The 21,448-nt window shown below is 35.3% G+C and overlaps 1 protein-coding gene across 1 annotated transcript in view; it reads right to left on the reverse strand.

The window, feature by feature from the left end:
• LOC121370357 (poly [ADP-ribose] polymerase 1-like) overlaps positions 1 to 21,448 on the reverse strand; it is a 52,796-nt gene that overhangs the window by 30,202 nt on the left and 1,146 nt on the right. The window contains exon 2 of the mRNA XM_041495520.1: positions 654 to 674. Within this exon, the coding sequence (XP_041351454.1) occupies positions 654 to 674 (21 nt within the window). The remainder of the gene's footprint in view (positions 1 to 653; positions 675 to 21,448) is intronic.

Here is a 21,448-nt window from a genome sequence, read left to right on the forward strand (position 1 = left end):
AGCCAAATTCAAAAACAGCCTCTTATGGTAGTTTGATGAGTTTTACTGCAACGGTGACCAGAATACATTTATTTAAAGTAAAAAAATTGGATGGAATTGTAATACCCGTATATGACTTCGAGTTGTCATGGAATTGCACCTATTAACACTGTAGTTAGATTATAAACCTTAAATGTTCATCAGGAACATAAATTCAAAGCCAGAAACAATCAATACATAATTTTTTCAATCATTTACGCAATAGATTTTGATACTGTGTATCAAATTTCCTGTCTTCAAGGAAGTAATATAAAAATTCATATTGGGCGAAGGAATAAAGATATTAGAATTAAAAAATATATAATTATTTGCTATAATTACTACTGCACATGATTAAGCTGTCATTTGCCAAATTGACAAACACAATTTAATGTTGAATTTGACGAATATATGAGATTAGCAATTCACCAAAAAGCTGTCATTAATATGTGTATAGTTATTTTTTAAAATAATCCTGTTTAGCTAAATGTTTCTTAAATTTGGCTACAGATTTTCGGATCAAATTCGCCAAAATTATATTAATTTTTGGCATCCAGCTTAAACCCTAATAGTGAAAGATTAAAATATATACAAATAGCACGCTAAATTATTAGTCGAAGTACAATATTACTTACTTTTCCATCAAAATGTGGAGACTGAAAAAGAAGAAAAGATTATCATTTATCTGACATATACCAACAATTCTATTCATTATATATATCATATTACATACATGTACATTGTTTCTTTAAAGAATCCAAGCATCCATATTTTTTGTACTACACCAATATAGCTGTTCAGTACAGTGGGTTTTTTCATAACCATAATTGTAACAATGCATATTTAAAAATAATAGAAAATTATATAAAGTTCTGTATTTTTTAGATGTTATCTGACATGTACTTTTATATTTAAGTATTTAGAACAGATAATTCTGTTAACAGTACTTGCCAGTACGGGTGAAACAACACATTCAAAACAATATACTGCGATATATTACAATGCAACAACCCATATTGCAATAAGTAAATGCAAAACGTTGACGTTATTTAATATTTGTTTTCCAAGCAGTTGGAAGTTGAAGCCATTATATAGTCTTCATTGACTATAGATGTCCTAGTTTTTCCATTACCAAGGCTTCTAGATTATGGTAGCCCCACTCCCATAGCTAGTGATATTCAATGATAAGGTTAGTAAAAAAACTACTATTGCCATGCTCAATGGCTAGTCAAAAAAAGTTGTCAAATGCTGCATTTTAGTATATTTTGTAAATATGAACATCCTGTCCCCACTCTCACCCCAGCAATCTTAGTGTTTTAAAACTCTATCTCCCTTTTTATGTGACATATCCAATTATTAGTATTAGTCAAGTTTTATTTACTTGAAGTAAAGTTTGGCTAGTGGATTTTAAATTGTGGTTAGTAAAAAAATTAAATTACCTATCATATGGCTAGTGGTTTATATAAAAAAAAATTGAAAAATTCTAGAAGCCCTGCCCTTACAGTGTCCCAGTTTAAATAGTGAAATAGTACTTGGTCCTATCCACAAAAACATTCTTTAAATACTTTGTATAACTATTTTCTCCCAAAGTTTCCCATCATATGAAATAGGCCCATGACAGCCTTATTAACACATTCATAAGTCTCAATGTTAAAAAAAATCCAAGGCCTTAACATTTAAGTCTGGATGGCAAAACTAGATACTGCAAAAGGTCTGGATGTAGGGAAAATGTATATCAATAACAAGAGTGCTAGGGAATTCATAAAACACATGGCTTCAGTAGAGAACGAGAAGATTCATGAAGAAATCAAGAAAGCCAAGTTTTCTGCTATTCCAGTGGATGGAAGCACAGATTGAAGTCTAACTGAAAAAGGTGTTGTTTATGTGAGAATCTGTATAGAAGGCAAAGTGTGGGTGTTTTTGGTTAACTGTGCATGTGTTTTCAACAGTAATGCCGAAGGTATCATATCTGCTGTTCAGCGCTCATTGAAGAAGGTAGGAATTAAATGACAACAGTTCCTGAAAATGTTGGTTGGCATGGGCAGCAATGAAGCTTCAGTGATGCTTAGTAGGAACAACAAAGTAGCAGCTATTCTATGAAAGGATCAACCAGCTATTAATCAATTCACTGCTACTGTCATAAGCTTGAGTTAGCTTTTAAAGATTCGATCAAAAAGGTGTCTCTGGACAACAAAGTTAGTGTACGTTTACTGCAAGCACTATACCACCTGTACCACAACAGGTCATTGAATAAGTTAAACCTAAAGGCTTACCTAAAGCACTTGGTGTTAAACCATTAATGCCAACACTGATTGGTGGTTCAAGATGGATAGGGCTAAATAATTATCATTCAATCAAGCAACACTTGAAACAGATTGGCAATCCAGCTGAGAGAGTGTCCTCCAGTACTAGTGGGGATACTTAAAACTCTTAACCAGCAATGATGTAGTTCTCTATACTTTTTTTTTAGCAGATGCTGCAACTGTTCTCACTCGGCTGTCAAAATTTGTCAACATAGCAATTGTTCAGCTGCAGAAACCCATGGTTCATGTTGCATACTTAACAAAAGATGGGCCAGTTTTCAGTAACTTAGGTAATTCCTTGGTTCTATCGGAATCCGAGTTGTCTACGCAGTGACATTGGTGACAACTTTCCAGCAACTAGACAAGCTCTAATTTACTGAACTCCTTAGCAATCCGAAAGGGAGATTTGACAACTTTGGTGATGATGCATTGCCAGTGCTAATTCAAAACTACAAAAAGGTGCTTGAAAATGCAAGGAATGACACTGCCCAAGCCTCGGTAGAGTGGTCTGCACTAAAGCACTCAATCTACTCAAGCTGCCCAAATGAAGTAAAGTCTTGCTCATGGGAAAAGATTAATCGAATATATGATGATAGAAGATACAGTAACATATTGTCAGTCATGGCCCTGGATCATCTGCAGTGTGTGAAAGAGGGTTTAGTCAAATGAAATCTGTCAAAACAAATATCAGATCAAGCTTAGGAGAAGAGGCCTCAATTGTCAGACCAACTCACAATAAAGCTTCATTCTGCTTGCATTGAACAATTCGACCCATTGCCTGCAATTCATCTGTGGAATTGAAGTGGTAAAAGGCGGCCAATCTTTTCCGACAGTGATACACAAATCAAAATTAAGCTAGCCAAAAAGCAACATTTGAAAACAGTGACCAAGCTAGTGACAACAAAGGGCAGTCTAGGCAGGTCCATCAGGAAGTCTACAAGACTAGACATTTCTTTGACTAATGTTGATGAAACTGATTCTGAATCCGATGATGATTGTTGGAATGAAATGGATGATAATATGGTTGAAACAACAATGAGAAACAAAGGACTTATTACCAGTGTATAATGTAATGACTGATATTAACATAGCTGTTTTGAAATCAAGTCAGTGTTTTCTTTTAATTTTTCACTTCAATACATATTATGTATGTTGCGGGCAACCATTCTTTGTCAAACAGTTGTCCGATGGGCAATCAAGAAAATCATAAAACAAATAAAATGAAAAATAAAACTTCATAACACTCGGACAGTCAGGGCAATTCAAAAGTATTGACACTGACAACTTGGCTGACAGGCGTTATAAATATCCACCCTAACGCTGCCATCCACTCAGCGTCCACCATGCATGATTTTTGCAGGCGTTTGGAAAAGCCATATGCCAGATATTTTGTCTCCAAAATAGCTGGTTCCTACCAATTCTCGCTACAAAATATTTCTTATTCACCCTAAAACCCTTGTTTGACACATCCCAATACTGACGACTTGTGCTTACCGAGTGTGAATGTTTTTAGACACCATTTGGCAAGCTTTAGTCTAATTAATAATTAAATATTTCTTAAATGTTGTCATTATTAACTTTACTTCAAAACGAGTTCTGCATTTTGTAAAACGGTTTAGTAATATCGTCAATATAAAATATAAAATATGTATTTGGTGGCGAAATAATCTGGATAAGGACAAACTAGTAGTACTAGTAGGGTCGATTTGACATGAGGCAAAATGTTTGATATCAGTAGCAAAATGTGGATCAGGCCTGCTACTCGTGATTGTCACGTGTACACTGTTTCACAGAGTATTCCCATGCTTTCTCACTCTTAGGAGCCGTTTAACAATTAAGCAATTCCTGCGGCATTTTGAGTCATTGGAATTGTACTTGTTATTGAATGGTGGGGGCTGTTTGTTAAGAATTATGTATCCTTTTAAAACCAGTATCTTGTAATATTACTCATGTTTAATTTGTTCGATCTCCTACACAGAGGTTAAGCAGTCGTTCAAAATTTGCGCCGAATAATGTTGGCTAAAGTACATCACAATCTTTGGGAATGGACGATGCAGCCGTTGAAACGAGTATTATATAATTTTAGAGTTTGTTCGCGCCCTTTTTTGGATGGAGTGAAGTCTATGTGTTCACGTGTGTTTGTGTATGTGTGTGTGCATGTTTTCTCTAGCATTACACAATGTTGTGATACAGAGGTGATATAAAAGCCCGATTTGTGTCTGTCAGGTAATTGTTGAACTACCTCTTTCCAAATTGATTAGCTTGTCTTTGTTTTAATAATTGAAAACCCCGTAGAACTGACTGCTTCCTTCATAGAATGAGCTTGTTACTGCATGGTTTTACATTCAAAAGGGGCCTCCCTTCTTCAGTTAACAAAGCTAGGACCAAGGCTGCAAAATGTTCAACAGAACGGGATCGAAAGACCTATGATCGAATGCACGACAGGAAAGCACGCACTAGACAATTCCAAAGTCAATGGTTGGATACCGAGGCTCAACCCCCGGCGCCAAGGAAGCTGGAAAACAGTGATGAGGAACTTGTCCAGCCTAAGCCTATAAGGATGTTTTGTAAGGTTTGTCGTGAATTTCCACTTGACGAGTTCAATGCAGACAGATATGTTTCAGAATGGTGGCTATTGGCAAAGGGCACAAGACATGTGAAAGGCCACAAACTACACCAACAACCATCCAGTTCATCAAAGTATTATGACTGTGACAGCCCAAGCGAAGATGAGCTGTAGATAAATAATGTTAAAAAAGCAATAAAACTAAACTGATAAGTAATGATAATAATAAAAACATTTTAAATTTTAGTTTCATTTTAATGAGTTAAAAATTATATTCATAAAACTTTTATGAAATATGTGGGCAATAAAGATTTGTGCTCCCCCGTGTAGGTATTTTTGCCATCTAGAAGTGGTTCTTTAAATCAATATTAGTTTACTTAAAAACATTTCATATGCTTACTGATGCTTACTTAAAAATTTCAGTTAAAATGTGAAAGCAAGTTTGGCCATTTAAAATGAAATTTTAGTGGCCCAGCTATTTTTTGTGGGCCACCATACTCTTCTGGTGGGTTTCGAGCCCAGTATATAGCCTTCAGAAGTAGACTGGATATTGTACTAAACAGGGTATTTAAAAAAAAACCCCACTGTACCAGGAGAGCAGAGTTTTGGATGTGACTGCATGATACTATTTGAGTGTTTGGCTGGTCCACTAAAAGGCTAGCGCAGTCAGTGGCGTAGTGGGGGGGAGGGGGAGTGGGGCATGGGCCCCTCCCCAATCAAACCTTTTTCTTATTTGTTTTACTGTATTAAATTTCATAAAATCATACATACATATGTATAGGCCAACAGTGTCAGTTGCCCCCCTCCACCCAATATAAAATCCTGGCTATGCCAGTGAGCTAGTGGCATTAGGCTTAGCCATTCTAACATTTGCAGGATAAAGCTGATATCTTAACTTTCTGACTACTGCAGGCGAGATATCTCGCTTGATGCCACGCCAGTCAACATACTGTACTGTATACAGTGCATTCCTCATTTCATATTTCCCGCCGTTTTGCACACAACATTCACCGAAAATGTTTTTTTTTTAAAGGAATGCTTCAGGGTTCCACCTAGCATCTGGAAAATGGGCGTCATCATGACCCACGTGGTTTTATTTTGGGAGTCATGCACTGAAAAATGGGAGTCATCTATGATATATTTCTTAAATCACACAATTAACTGAATAACTGTTTTGTTTATATTACATACATATATTATATCAACTATTCTATCTGTATAATACATACATATATAACATATATATATATATCCATTGTTTTTCTTCTTGTACCCTAAATAATTTAGTTGGTTTTTTTTTTTTTTTTTTTTTTTTAATGCACCCTTTGGCTTTTAGTCAACCAATACTGCATGCTAACCTGCTTTGTAACATAGCTTCTTCTGTGCAATAACAGTGGCGTAGGAAGATGCGGGTGGGGGAGTTAGCTGCTACTGAATCAAGAAAAGTGGAAGCGGTACATGTCTCCCTCCACCCTCCGCTTCCTACACAAGTGAATAATTATGACTAACTCCTATTACCAGATATGCTCAACTATCTACATGTATTAAAAGCAATAAAGAACAATAATCAAAACAAAACAAAAAACTAAATATTTAGACTAAACTAGAAACTCGCGGCTGGTTAACTATTACTGATATCTGTAAACAGACCGCACATTTGACATTGTCGCAATTATCTAAATTTAGACAAAGTGAGTGACACACAACATCAGCCACACTGTTTGTACACTTATGTTACTTTAAATGTATTGATACGGTTTTTTAGGCTTTAATTTTTTTTATAATAATGTAAAAGCGATTGACCCCCAACCCAAAACCAAAACTATACATATAGAGCCAACTGAAAACTCAAGGCTATTTGTATACAGTCATGATGATCTAAATTTAGACAAAAAGACTGGCACACTACATGTACATCAGTCGCACTAGTTTTTATATTCAAGTTACGTTAAACGTATTGATACGGTTGGGAACCAGTTAAACTGCTCGGCTATTTTCATTTTGAACTTCATAATCATTAAGTTCTTGTGTATTTAAAAAAAAAAATGTAAATAGATTGACATCGGAAATATTTTGCGTCAACTATGATGCACACAGATTTTATTTAGGAGTATTTTAGGTAAACATTGCGTTATATATGCAGTATTCCTGCGTCACGTGAAACCCTGAAGCTAAAGCAAGGCTTTTGGACTGGTATGCATATCCAACTATATAAAATGCACGCTATTGCTTAATATCAACAAATGTAATCCTATAGTTCATTAATAAAACGGTAAAATGTGACGGCTATTATATATTACGGGTGCAGCCATTTTGTACCATCCCAGTGATTATGCCCTCTGGCTAGACGGTGGTTACATAATACTTAACATGTCACGTCAGGAATTAGTCTTAGAACTGAAGAAACAAAACGTACCTGATTTTTGTGGATGCATTGCAATGTTCTGTAATAATATTCATCTCAGTAAGCCAGCAATAAGCATATATATTATTTTTCAATACAAAATAAACCACCACTGTCAAAGTGTCGGAATACATACATTAACCCACATACTGACATGATAATCGGAGTGTTTTCTTAGTTAATTGGTTCTTTCTTTCCGTGGCCTGCACATGTGATTCCTGATTGGCAGGTGTATATTGCATGGTATCCAGTCAAGGTAAGTGATTACCACTGTTTAGACACACATACAAAATTACTTGCCTTTTTTTTTTAAGATCACAGGGTATTGTGGGATAACCTGCCGCCCCTACAATGTTAATAGACATTATCAGCTGTCCTGCTTTCATTACTGCAAATAATTCTGTAAAACCCTTGATTAAGTAGACTTTCCCATCTAAAATAACAAAACTGACCAATTGCGTAGTCCCAAAGAAAAGAAAATTATCACTTTAGTATCGTGGGTGGTTGTTTTTGCTCCAGCTTACTCTACCAATAGGCCTAATAATATTCATTTTTTCTTTGGATTTTTTAAGAGAGAAAAATACTATATAACTCCATTCGTTCTGTTGATGCAAATTGAAATATATTTAGTTAAATAGTTTATTATACTATCAAGTCATTTATGTTCTTTTACAAGTCTGGTTGATTAAAGCGAAGCACTTTGTCGTAAATTACTGCTTTTGTTTACACTCTGCATACAGGAGTTGGCTGAAGCTGACGTCACTTCGTCCCAAGCTATAGTGCTGAACGCCACGAAAACAAAATAAAATGGCTGCCCCCAGTTAGCAGGAATAATCGCATTTTTTTTATTAACTCTAAACAGTTTATTTTAGCTTGGAATTTTTAGTTCAAAAAGTGGTTTTCGGTAAGTATTTTTAAACACCATGCAGCAACCTTATGACTGCTAAATCAATCATTTTTTTTTCATATCAAACACTTCCTTTTTTATTGATTTCTTCAAGACATAATTCAACCAAGCAAATTGCAGCTATATACTTTGTTCTTATGACATTCTGCGCTTCTATATTTGAAAATAGTAAATAACACGACTCAATAGTTATGTTTTTTCGTTTAGTGAGCGAAGGTAGATCGATTGTAAGCATGTGTGTACTTTTGATTGCATCAAATATGTAGATTTTTCTGCATTGCGGTCAGCCTATTTACCGCCTGGCAGTCTGGAAGCCCGGACATTGCCCGGAGACAAAACCAGAGCCTGAATGTTAATGCCGAAGTGTACATTGTTCATATTTGGCACAAAGATACACCTTGGGATGGTGCATCTATATATGTTAAAAACATAAATGTAGAACAAATATTTTTTGACAAAATCGCAGTTTTCATGTTCGGGCTGTACATAACGAAATCTGTATTCACCGCCCGAACAAGGAAACATCAATTAATCAATTAAATATGGCATATAAAATCATGGGATTTGGCATAACAATATCTATCAGTTTCAAGTATTTAAATATGTAAAAAAAAATAAGTGTACAAAACGAAAATAATTTTTATCAATTATATATGGCATATAAAATCATGGGATTTGGCATAACAATATCTATCAGTTTCAAGTATTTAAATATGTAAAAAAAAATAAGTGTACAAAACGAAAATAATTTTTAATAACATTTTTTATCTTCGGGTGGTATACATCACGAAAACGTTCCTCACAGCCCGGAGACCGAATGTTGCCCGGAGACAAAACTAGAGCCCGAATGTTAATGCCGAGGTGTACATTGTTCATATTTGGCACAAAGATACACCTCGGGATGCTGCATCTATATATGTTAAAAACATAAATGTAGGAAAAAAGGTTTTTGACAAAATAACATTTTTCATGTTCGGACTGTACATAACGAAATCTGTATTCACTGGCCAATGCAGGAAACGTCAATTAATCAATTAAATATGGCATATAAAAACATGGGATTTGGTATAACAATACCTATCAGTATCATGCATTTAAATATGTAAAAAAAAAAAAGGGGGTACAAAACGAAAATAATTTTTAATAATGTTTTTCATCTTCGGGCGCAGCCCGGAGCCCGAACGTCGCCCGGAGGTTAATGCTGAGTTGTGTGCCCAGGGCAGCGTGCTGGAACTTTAATTGCATATAAGCAGGAAAATAAGTTGAAAAAAATATATACTACACCAATTAATTTTTGTTAAAAGATGAAAAAGAATTATGTAACTTTGAGACAGCCCCTATAAGCAGGTGGCGACTCCGGGGGAGAGGGGGAAGGGGAGATGAAAGACGCTCCGTAACATCCTGTGCTGACCACAATGACGGTAAAGAACCGCCGCTGTGGTAAAGTTACGTTCAGGATAGTTTGATCTTGTGTATTAGCCATTGATGGAAAAAGCCATATCGCTGTTGAACAAGGAGACACGAGGGTTGATTTCGAACCTGCAACGATGGAGCTGGTACCTGTTGGTATTACGTCCGCAGAAACCAGAAGTTCAAGGTTTGCATACATTTTAAAATTCTTTCTTTCTTTTCTATATTTTTAACCACACATACACACACACACTTCATCTGTCATGAACTGAACCAAAATAAGATATACCCAAAGCCCATTTAATCGGAATCTACTAATCAGAAAGAACTAATTAAAATGGCAGAGTATAACCTTTGGAGCGATTATTTTAAACTGTCTAATGTTCTCTTTCCCAAATGTCGGAACATTGATGGACGAAGTCGTGTCACTGTTGAACAAGGAGACACGAGGGTTGAAAAATCACACACCTCAATACGCTTAGGCTAGTGGAAAAATCTCACTCACCAAGCCCTAGCCCTAGCCACTGCTGCATATTCTGCAGGCGTAACGGGGAGACGTGGAAGTTTTTCTCCACACACTCACTGAAGGACAACTGGGGCAAGGTGGTCTGCCCAGTGCTGAGAATTTACGTCTGCCCCAACTGTCACGCGACCGGTGACGCGGCTCACACCCTGCGCCACTGTCCCATATACAAAGGGAGGAAATGTGGCGGCAATTTTCAATACTCGGAGAAACAGTTCCACTGTGCAGAAGTCTTCGTGTTAAGCTGATATTCTATATTTACGTCTCAGATGCTTCTTTTTTTCTTCAACTGTTATTCTGTGTAATAATTAAACATTGGAATTAAATATTGGTCTCTTTGTTGTTTTTTTTTCGTTTTTTTACGACAAAAGTGTTATAGTGTACATTATTTTACAATGAGAACTGTTTGCTTTGTTTTGTTTAACGACAACACATCGATTAACGAACCATCGACTATTGGATGTCAAACATTTGGTAATTCTGACTCGTTGTCATCAGAGGAAACCTGCAACATCTTTTCTAATGCAGCAAGGGATCTTTTATATGTACTTTCCCACAGACAGGAAAACACATACAGTGGCGGATCCAGAAAACCCTTTTTTTTGGGGGGGGGGGGGGGGGGGCAGTGACTTCGAGGCAGAATGCCAAGGCTACTTTGGGGAGGTTTGGACTCGGTGGGGGATCGCTAAATAATAAAAATTAATATATTATAAAACTATAACTGTTGCAAAATTTAGGGGGGCGCCCCCCTAGATCCGCCTCTGACATACATTTATTTTTTTAACATATATAGATGCACCATCCCGAGGTGTATCTTTTTTTTTTACACATTTAAATACATATATATGACACTGATAGGTATTGCTATGCCAAATCCCATGATTGTATATGCCATATTTAATTGATTAATTGATGTTTCCTTCTTCGGGCGGTGAATACAGATTTTGTTATGTACAGCCCGAACATGAAAAATGCAATTTTGTCCAAAAATATTTTCCGTTCATTTATTTTTGTAACATATATAGATGCACCATCCCGAGGTGTATCTTTGTGCCAAATATGAACAATGTACACCTCGGCATTAAGGGTTATAGCGAAAATGGAACCGTGCCAAAACGGCCACAGGCGAAAACGGAACCAAATTGGACAAAACGGAACCTGTGTTGGCTAAAACGGCACCAAAATCTGTGGACAAAACGGAACCTCCGTTGGCTAAAACGGCACCAAAATCGGATGGCTAAAACGGCACCGAAATCAAAACCTATTTATCTTGCATTCCCAATGAGAAAACAATATATGCTATTATAACATGATTGCTCATAGTTCATTTTTATGTGAATTAAATAAATGAAATTGTTTATATACCTGAGTGTTGTTATTTTTGGGCTACATAGTAAGGGCCTAGATTAGTGACGTCAAGCATCATCTTAGCATGTGCTCAAGCTAAAAATAACAGTTGTACTGAAGGCACTAATTTACTCTATGACCTTTTTAAACACAGCAATAACTAACAGATCTCATGAAGGAAGTCAGACATAATAAGATAAAATGATGTTTATTTATTTACAAAACAAGCAATCGATTGTTGTGTACATAACCAAGCAAGCCCGGCAAGGCTGTGCAGTGAACACCGTGAGCTTTGATGTTTTGTCTGCGTCACTCCGGCTAGACGGAATCGGTGATGGAGATTAACAATTAGCAATACAGGTGTAATTGTAGTAACTTAAATGCTTGACAATCAACAGTCTACAGTAATAACAACTCAAAAGATTTGGTAAGTGTTAATTCCTATCGTAGCACAATCCACGGTTTCACATGTTGAATAACACGATTTTGACCGGCTTTATTCGGCAACAAACCTAAGTCATGATTTTTCGTTTTTCTTTCTCTCTCTCTCTCTCTCTCTCTATTATGTGTGGTTCCGTTTTAGCCAATACAGTGAGGTGCCGTTATAGCCACAATCGGTTCCGTTTTCGCCAACAAAAATGGTTCCGTTTTGGTAGTGGTTCTGTTTTAGCCTGATCCCGGCATTAACATTCGGGCTCTAGTTTTGTCTCCGGGCAATGTTTGGTCTCCGGGTCACAGCCCCAAGATAAAAAACGTTCTTAAAAATTATGTTCGTTTTGTACACTTTTTTTTTTTTTTTCATATTTAAATATATGACACTTGGTTTTCCAGGCTGCTGGGTTCAAGGTACAATTTAAAATTTTCTTTGACTAATAAATATAATAAAATTACAAAGCATTGTTAAAATATATTAATACAACTATTAATAGTTCATCAAGATAAACCTCGCGTGCAAGCACAACGGCGAGGTTTATCCTGTCTATCCATTCCGCCATTCGCAGTTTCTGGACAACGGTGCCGAGGAATTTTGCTCGGAACAAAATTGCGGTCAAAATAACGATTACCATCACATTTCCCCACCCTAATCGTATATTGTGATCTATTTCGAGCTCACTGAGACCAAGAAATACTTACTTTGAAACAATCTTCACTTTGAATTAAAGGAAAAAGGTCTGACTTTACCGAGCGGATTCTAGCAGCCACTTTCTAGCAGCCAATTACGCTGGCAGACAATATCAGCTAGTTACCGATCATCCGGGTCTTTGGGGGTGAAGCAAAGCCTTAGTGATTACTGTTTTACATAGAATAAAGTTTTCATATTAACCTTTTGCATGACTTGCATATTGTCATTTATTTTCTGTAGCTAACACATAGAATGAATGAATGTTTAACGACACTCCAGCACGAAAAATACATCGGCTATTGGGTGTCAAACTATGGTAATGGAAACAAACAAGGTGATGATCAACATCAACAGATAAATTCAAGATATAAATAAAAACAGTGTAAAGAACTGTGCAAAAATACAAATACAAATATCACAGATAAAATACTGACTTTTACTCTAAACTTCAATTTGTGCTGTATTGGCCATTCTCAAAGAGAATGTTACACCCCTGCACCACGGTGAGGTTACAGCACGCGCAAGGGCTAACACATAGTTGCAGCATATCTTATGAGTATTATAGCAGCTTGGGTTGTCATATAACAAAAGCGAACAACGGGAATCTGAATTAGTACAATCTATATTTTTTACCTACGTGTTTCCGTATAGCTAGTATGTCGAAGGGATCTGAGTAGAGGCAGGTTGGGCAGAATATAATTTTTTGTTGATGCAATTTTCAGGTAATATTAATTATAAATTTTAACAACTTTGAAATAAGATAATTATTAATATTATAATAATTATGATGTGGGCTACAAAATATATAATTTGTATGTATAATAATAAAATTGGTATGCATGATTCAAGATAATTATTTTTATGATATAATTAAATAATTTAAAGTTACTTTACAACTTTAAATTTACAGTATTATTATTGTCATTTTATTATATAGATATAATGGCAACAGTGAAAATGTTCCACTGAATACATTCTTTTATTCTTTAAAAAAAACCCACCCCAGTTTCTTGAAATAATGAAATGATTTAGTTTTTACAGATTGTGAAATTATGTCATAATGTTGGCCTTTCTTACCGGCTGAATGCAGGCGAAAAGAAAATAGCAATAACAAGCCTTGAAATAAAACATTTTAGTGTACCTGACACAATGTCCTGCACCAATCAATTTGTGCCTGACATGAAAGAAATTGTACCTGTCACAAAACATTGTAAATAAAAATGAAATAAATTATGTTTTGTGTTGTTTAATAATTGATACATTTAATTACTAAATAACCAATGCAGCAATTAAGGCAATAATCACCAAATGATGACATTTATTATTGTTACATACTTACTAGTCTATGATGCATTAATATATGTCCTCTGGTAAAGCTGTATCCTAACCAGCCGCGAGCTACATGAGCGATTATTTTAGAAATCATGCATACAGTTAGGATGCGGCAATGGAAGTCAATGATTTCTAAAATAATCGCTCGTGGCCAGTTAGGATAGGGCTTAAGAAACCCATGAAACTGTTGTCACTATCACTTTGTGTTGAACTTTCAGATTCATGATGATCTGACTCAGACTCATCCATTTTTTTCAATGTCATCAGTGTCTTGTTTGTGGTAATATTCTATACTTTTGGTTGCCGAGTGACCTTTAACATTTGACACACGCAGATGTGTGGACTCTTTGATCCATGCGTCCAAAAAATCATGATTATACTGCATTTCTTTTTGAAATGTTTTGCAGAGCGAGCACGTCATAAGTGCCTTTGATGTTTTCTTCAAACTGTAGCCACAAAGAGGCATTTGTTTTAACTAAATACTACTTTTACCATTTTAGTTCAGTGCTAGATTTTAAGATACTACTCTGCGGGATATTCGTTCGGGAATTTTTGGGGGACGATTTAATCGGCGGCTGCCCGCCGCGGATACTGGGAACAGGGACAGTTGATTTGTCATTATCAGTACCTGTCTGTTCTTTTACAGCAAAGACTGAAGTTATTTTGTTCAACATCCTTTAATTGTTAACCACGAGGCAATCTGAATTGCAAACTTTAAGTTTAAACGAAAACGCCACAGGAAGTATACGCTAAGTACGAAAGGTCAATTACTAATATGCGTGACATCACTTTTCACAATGTAAGTTCCCGCAAAATCGAGACTATAAAAAATCCTACTAAACAGGTACGCGGACTGTAGATGAACTTCGTGTTGGACTGTCAAGTGCCCCACGAACCGGTTCGAATCCCACTGGTACACATTTGTATTTTTTTTAATTCGTAATCATTTTTTTTTTAATCAGTGCATTAAGTGTATTCGACTCCAAAACAGCCGGCTTTTACTACAACGCGAGCTTCGGACATGGTGACCGGCGCAATCAACATTGTTACTGACAAGTTACAAATTTGTATCGGACAATGATTGTGACCTGCCGCTTATTTCAAGGCTTGCAATAATAAAATATAGCCAACCTCAGACCTTGTCATCTAAGGGGAGTTATCTCTCTCTAGCTACCCATCACTCCCCTGAGATTAGTTCAAGGAGAATAATATATAGCTCCCTTTGGCATGTGAATATTAATAATATTTTAAATTGCCCCCATAATCTAAGTTAGGGAAGCAATTAATAACTCCCCTCAGTTATTTTCATGTCACGGTCTACAACCTACTAAAATATAGTGTTACCGTATCAAACAAACATACAAATGTTTTAATATCGGGTTTAACATGGTATATTTATTAATAAAACACAAAAACTTACCTGAGTAAATAATGGTTAACACACACACACACACAGTATATATATATTGGTGTTTATATCTAGTCAGTGGATATTGCAGATATTTTCTTGTTCAGTCTTGGGCTGTATTGGAATTGTTATTGCAATTAAAATTTAAGTAATATGTACAAAACTAATTTTTCATAAGATATAGGTGGAGAAAGGAAACAGAGGCAATTATCATGACTGTTAGTAAACCGATCTGTATCAATATGCCTTCTGCTAGACTACACATATTATTTAACCGAAGTTGCTTTTAATCAGGGTTAAATTACCTCTTGTATAGATGCACTTATGTAGCATATTCAAGAAAAATGTATGAATGAGATGGTTAAATGCAATATTATTCTCCATGTGAAACAGTGTTTTCAGAAAGGAAAACAAATATCTGATATGGCAGATGACCATTCATTTTATTGCAGATAATTGCTGAAGCAGATTGTGTGCACACACACACACACACGCGTGCGCACACACACACAAACACACAATCCGAAGAACTACAAAATACCATAAAACAACATGTAGATGCAAAAAGGTAAGTCCTTTAACTTGAACAGAAACAAAATCTACAAATGTGCCATAACCAACAAATTACATTGATTCATAACAGAGTAAATTAAAAAACACACAGAAACATACATGTATGTGTATATATATATATATATATCTATATATATATATATCTATATATATATATATATATATATATATATATATTATACACATGTATGATGTATGCATATGTTTGTATGTATGTATCCGAGATACAAGTATACCTTTATTGTTTAATACATTATAAATTTGGACTATTGCACGTCCGCAGGTACAATATCTGGAGTGGGGTAGGGGGCAAAATCTTGAGTAGTAAAGACAATCTTGGGAGGGGGAGAAGCCATATTTATATATAAAGTAGAAGAAAACCTATATTTTCGTACTGCAGGCCTGCTACAGACATTTGCACACACACAAAAATTTAATAAAGTTTTAAAAAGAACTTTTACAATAAATTAGTGTGTGTGTGTGTGTGTGTGTGTGTGTGTGTGTAATTTAACTGCATATACTTTTATTTTAAAAATTAAAATTAAATAAATAAATTGATGTAGCAGCCGGAGACGGCAAAATAAATACAAGTATAGAGTATGTCCAATCAACTCTAAAATTAGATTAAATGAAAAATGAAGACCACACAAATTTGATGATAAAAAGAGTATACTCTTTATTCAAGAACTGGATGCATCTGGGTTTGTTTTTGTTTTATTTTATTTACAGTACAATGTGGAAATATTATCATTGCACATGCTTTAACCATTTTGGTTGCTATTAACGTCGGTTATTGTTGACAAGTAACAACATTAAACTCAACGTAGTCGCATTCTGTGTGGGAAGCCATGGCGTTGCATCAGGTTTGTCACGTTTTAGTGCCTCTACCCAGAAGCGCCATCTGGCCTCTTCTTTTCGAAATTTGTAAAACGATATTTTTTTTAACATCAAGTTATGGTTTATGCAGCCAACTGCACAACATGTTTTAGGCATCTTGGCTGTTAACTGTTGTAAATGATCGACTGAAGTTGACTAAATTCACTATCAAACCATACGTAACTAAGGAGAAGCTTCACTGCATCACATGATAAACAATGGTGGATAGGGCCGAAGTACCCGTATGTTCGGTTCCGAGAATTGTCTGCCAGCGTAACTGGCTGCTAGAATCCGCTCGGTAAAGTCTGACCTTTTTTCCTTTAATTCAAAGTGAAGATCGTTTCAAAGTAAGTATTTCTTGGTCTCAGTGAGCTCGAAATAGATCACAATATACGATTAGGGTGGGAAAATGTGATGGTAATCGTTATTTTGACCTCAATTTCGTTCCGAGCAAAATTCCTTTGCGAATGGCAGAATGGATGGTCATCAAGTTCATCAAGATTAACTTTGGCTACAAGTGCAAGCACTACCAAAGGTTAATCCTGGGGACAAACAACGCCATTAGCGCCATTCCGAGCAATTTTGCTCGGAACGGAATTCAATCCGAATTGCGGTCAAACTAAAAGAAAAACGACTGTCATCACGTTTTTCCACCCAAATCGTGTACTGTGATCTATTTGGAGCATATGGACACTAAGAAATACTTACTTTGAAACGATCTTCACTTTGAATTAAAGGAAAAACGACCGACTGTATGACTTGTTTTTAAAACGCGCGGTGCATTATGGGAGGAAAATGAAACTCCGAACAATCTTGTATGTGGAAAAGGATCGGTGAAGTCATTTCTCGTTTCATAATGAATAAAACAAAAACCATAAAACTAAAAATTAATTAAAGTTAATAAAATAACTTAAAATGTAAAAATTAATTAAAGTTAATAAATTAAAATAAAATAAATGAAATTAAAGTTAATAAAAAAAAATAAAAAAAATAATAGAAATGAAATAAAAATTATGATTTACACACAAACACACACACTATATATAAAAAATATATATATATATTATATATTATTATTATTTTTTTTTTTTTTTTAAAGAAAAAAACAGTTCATTAATGTCTCTAAAAATAACTAAAACATAAGTACTAAGTTTTAAACTTACTTACCTGGGGGTGGGGGGGTGGGGGCAATGAAACATATTTCTCTCTTGTTTGCCAGTACGTAAAAACGTTACTGTTGCCCCTTGCTCGCCACGAGGAGGCCAGAGAGTTGAACAAGATATACCAAATTTGATGTGTGCCTTGTTCAGGATTTTATATAAGTTAAACAGAAATGATTCCTCATTAAAAGGTTCGAGCTGCGCTGTCTTAACATGATGGCAACATTCCTTCAGCTTATTGTTGGTGCACGTAATAAAATCGCGTGTAGTATCGGTCACGTGTTTGGAGATTTGGTGCCCACTTCGAGGTATTCAAACGTCACAGTTCACTCTGGTTCTGCACTCAATATGGTATGCACATTTGTTAATAACATGCCGATTCCAGTGACTGGCACAGAGTTGCGAGGCAATCCTCAACAACTAATTGCCTGGTAGATACGTCAACTTTCGTGGAGTTCGCACATGTTATAACTAAAAGTCACAGTTCACAGTGGTTACCTCAATATATATAGTTAATACACAAGTGTTAATACACATGCCAAAAGGTGGCACTGTTAAAATACATCACCTGGTAAAATACCACAAAATATCCACCACACTAGTGAAATACCACAAAATGTATGCACACATCAAATTTGGTATATCTTGTTCAACTCTCTGACCTCCTCATGGCGAGCAAGGGGCAACAGTAATGTTTTTACATACTGGCAAACAAGAGAGAAATATGTTTCATTGCCACCCCCCCCCCCCCCCCCCCCCCCCCACACCCCCACACCGACGTTTTCAGAAGAAAAAAACTCAGAAAAAAAGACAAGTAAGTAACAGTTTAAAACTTAGTACTTATGTTTTAGTTATTTTTAGAGAAATTTATGAACTTTTTTTTTCATTAAGAAAAAAAATAATAATTATTAAAAAAACAAAACAATATATATATATATATATATGTATATGTATATGTGTGTGTGTTTTATTAATAAATGTTATTTTATTTTACTTTAATCTCATTTATTTTATTTTATTTAATTTTATTAACTTTAATTAATTTTTATTTCATTTCTATTAATTAATAAATGTTATTTTATTTTACTTTATTAACTTTAATTTAATTTATTTTATTTTATTAACTTCAATTAATTTTTATTTCATTTCTATTAATTAATAAATGTTATTTTATTTTACTTTATTAACTTTAATTTATTTTTACTTTTTAAGTTAATTTATTAACTTTAATTAATGTTTAGTTTTATGGTTTTTGTTTTATTCATTATGGTACGAGAAATGACTTCACCGATCCTTTTCCACATACAAGATTGTTCCGAGTTTCATTTTCCTCCCATAATGCACCGCGCGTTTTAAACCCAAGTCATACAGTCGGTCGTTTTTCCTTTAATTCAAAGTGAAGATCGTTTCAAAGTAAGTATTTCTTAGTCTACATATGCCCGAAAAAGATCACACTACACGATTAGGGTGGGAACAGGTGGTGTCAGTCGCTATTTCGACCACAATTCCGTTCCGAGCAAAATTGCTCGGAACGGCTCTGTATAGGAGAAGCCACGGTGACGTCACATGTTGTGATCACGTGGTACCGCATTGGCCTCTGGTAGGCAAAAAGCCAGTGTTTACGTTACATACTACATAGGCATTAGTGAACAAGCGAATAGTTTTCCCTCATTTAAATCATCGTACACGTGTTTTTATGAATTACATTTCGTCATGGTTATCTCCTGCGTGATTGTAGGCTGCACAAATCGCTTTAAAAAAGACTGTGGAATTAAATTTCACCGAATTCCACAGGGAACGGAACGACGAGCTATATGGCTTCAAGCCATCAACAGAAAAGAATGGGCACCATGCCACAGTGGAGACCGTGTTTGTGGACTTCATTTTATATCAGGTTTGTTGCGTGTTATTTATTCATAATATTAGTTGTCATAAAATGTGTGACAGGAGTATTAAAATATATATATATATATATTATTGGGGTGGGTGGGTGTTGCAATTTACCATTTTTTTAATGTGTAAAATATCTATTTTTAATCAAATGTTTATTCTAAGCCTAGTATGTACTACTTTTTAGAAAAGATGTGGTCAACAGGTGTAATTGTAATATGTAAGATGATTTTAAAAAGTAATTAAATAAGAGCTTTATACAACTTTAGCAGGGCATGGCTCACACTAAATAAGAATGATCAGGGGTGGCGCATGGCCGTACCACTTTTGTGTGGGTTATATTTGTTATATCTGTGGAAAATGTCCTTACATTTTAGCCTCGGGGTGGGGTCGTCCAACCTCCCTGAAACCCCCCAGACTACACCCGTGAAAGTGTGATCTCAACTTTATTAGAACATTTGTTTGGAATTTGGGCAGGGGGTTTGGAGTCCTTAATCAGTGGGAACCAATCAGTGTAGCAAAACTTCATTCTTTGTTCTAACTATATTTTCAGGATCTGCTAGCACTGTCAGAACAGATCCAGACTATGTCCCACATGTCAACATGGGATATACACCATCTCTGTTTTGCACTCCAGAAGGAAAGAAGGCTCGTTACAATAGAGCAATCAGACGAGAGGGCGAGAAAAAACTGACTATAGCAAAGAAAGCAGATGAAAGGAATAGAGATTGTGCTGCATCAGTACTCTTGGAATTATCTCAACATTCATTTCAGATCCAAATGATGGCACTATAGGAAGAGACATTTCGACAAGTTCAGGTAATATAATTTCAAAATTAGCACATTTAACCAAATAATATATTTAATTCAAGGGACATTCCTGTTTAATCTTATAAATATTTTGTTAGTCAGAAATATCTTACTATGTAGCAAACCTTTAAATATAGTGAACATATCATTATCGACTTAAGTCTGCAAAGATATCTCCACCATTTGAGTTTGTGGTATTATCATCAACATATATCAATCTTTTGCACAAATATGTGTGCCATATTGAACTATTTCAATGAATATTATTCTCTTTAACTGTTTTTGATCAGTACCTCGGATAACGTGGTGCAGTTGAATGATGTGGTTACCATGTACAAAATCTATAACTTTCATACTTAAATCATAGAAAGTACAATTTTGTTATTGTGTGACAATTGTTTTTAATTTGTTTGTTTTAGATATTCATGATTCATGCTTACGGATGATCACCAGTTTGAAAAGAGAGAATAGGCAACTATTGGATGAAGTGCAGGCCCTTCAAGAGGAGTTGAGATATGCCAAGGAGAGCAGTGGGGTCAGATTCTGTGATTCCTTTTTATCTGTACCCAACAAGGATGCAAGAACTTCTTTTTTCACTGGCATTCCACGCTATTTAACATTCTTGTGGCTAGTTAAATTATGTTCTGCAGTCGTACCAACATCTGGAGTACTAAATCCAGCTACCATTGTGATGATGACATTGATGAAACTTAGACTAAATCTTTCAAATCAGGATCTTGCTTATAGGTTTGGCGTTTCCCGTGGTCACATTGGAGAATTATTGAACAATGCACTTCC

The sequence above is a fragment of the Gigantopelta aegis genome, chromosome 4 (assembly GCF_016097555.1).
Source record: "Gigantopelta aegis isolate Gae_Host chromosome 4, Gae_host_genome, whole genome shotgun sequence".
In the NCBI taxonomy this organism is placed as follows: domain Eukaryota; kingdom Metazoa; phylum Mollusca; class Gastropoda; order Neomphalida; family Peltospiridae; genus Gigantopelta; species Gigantopelta aegis.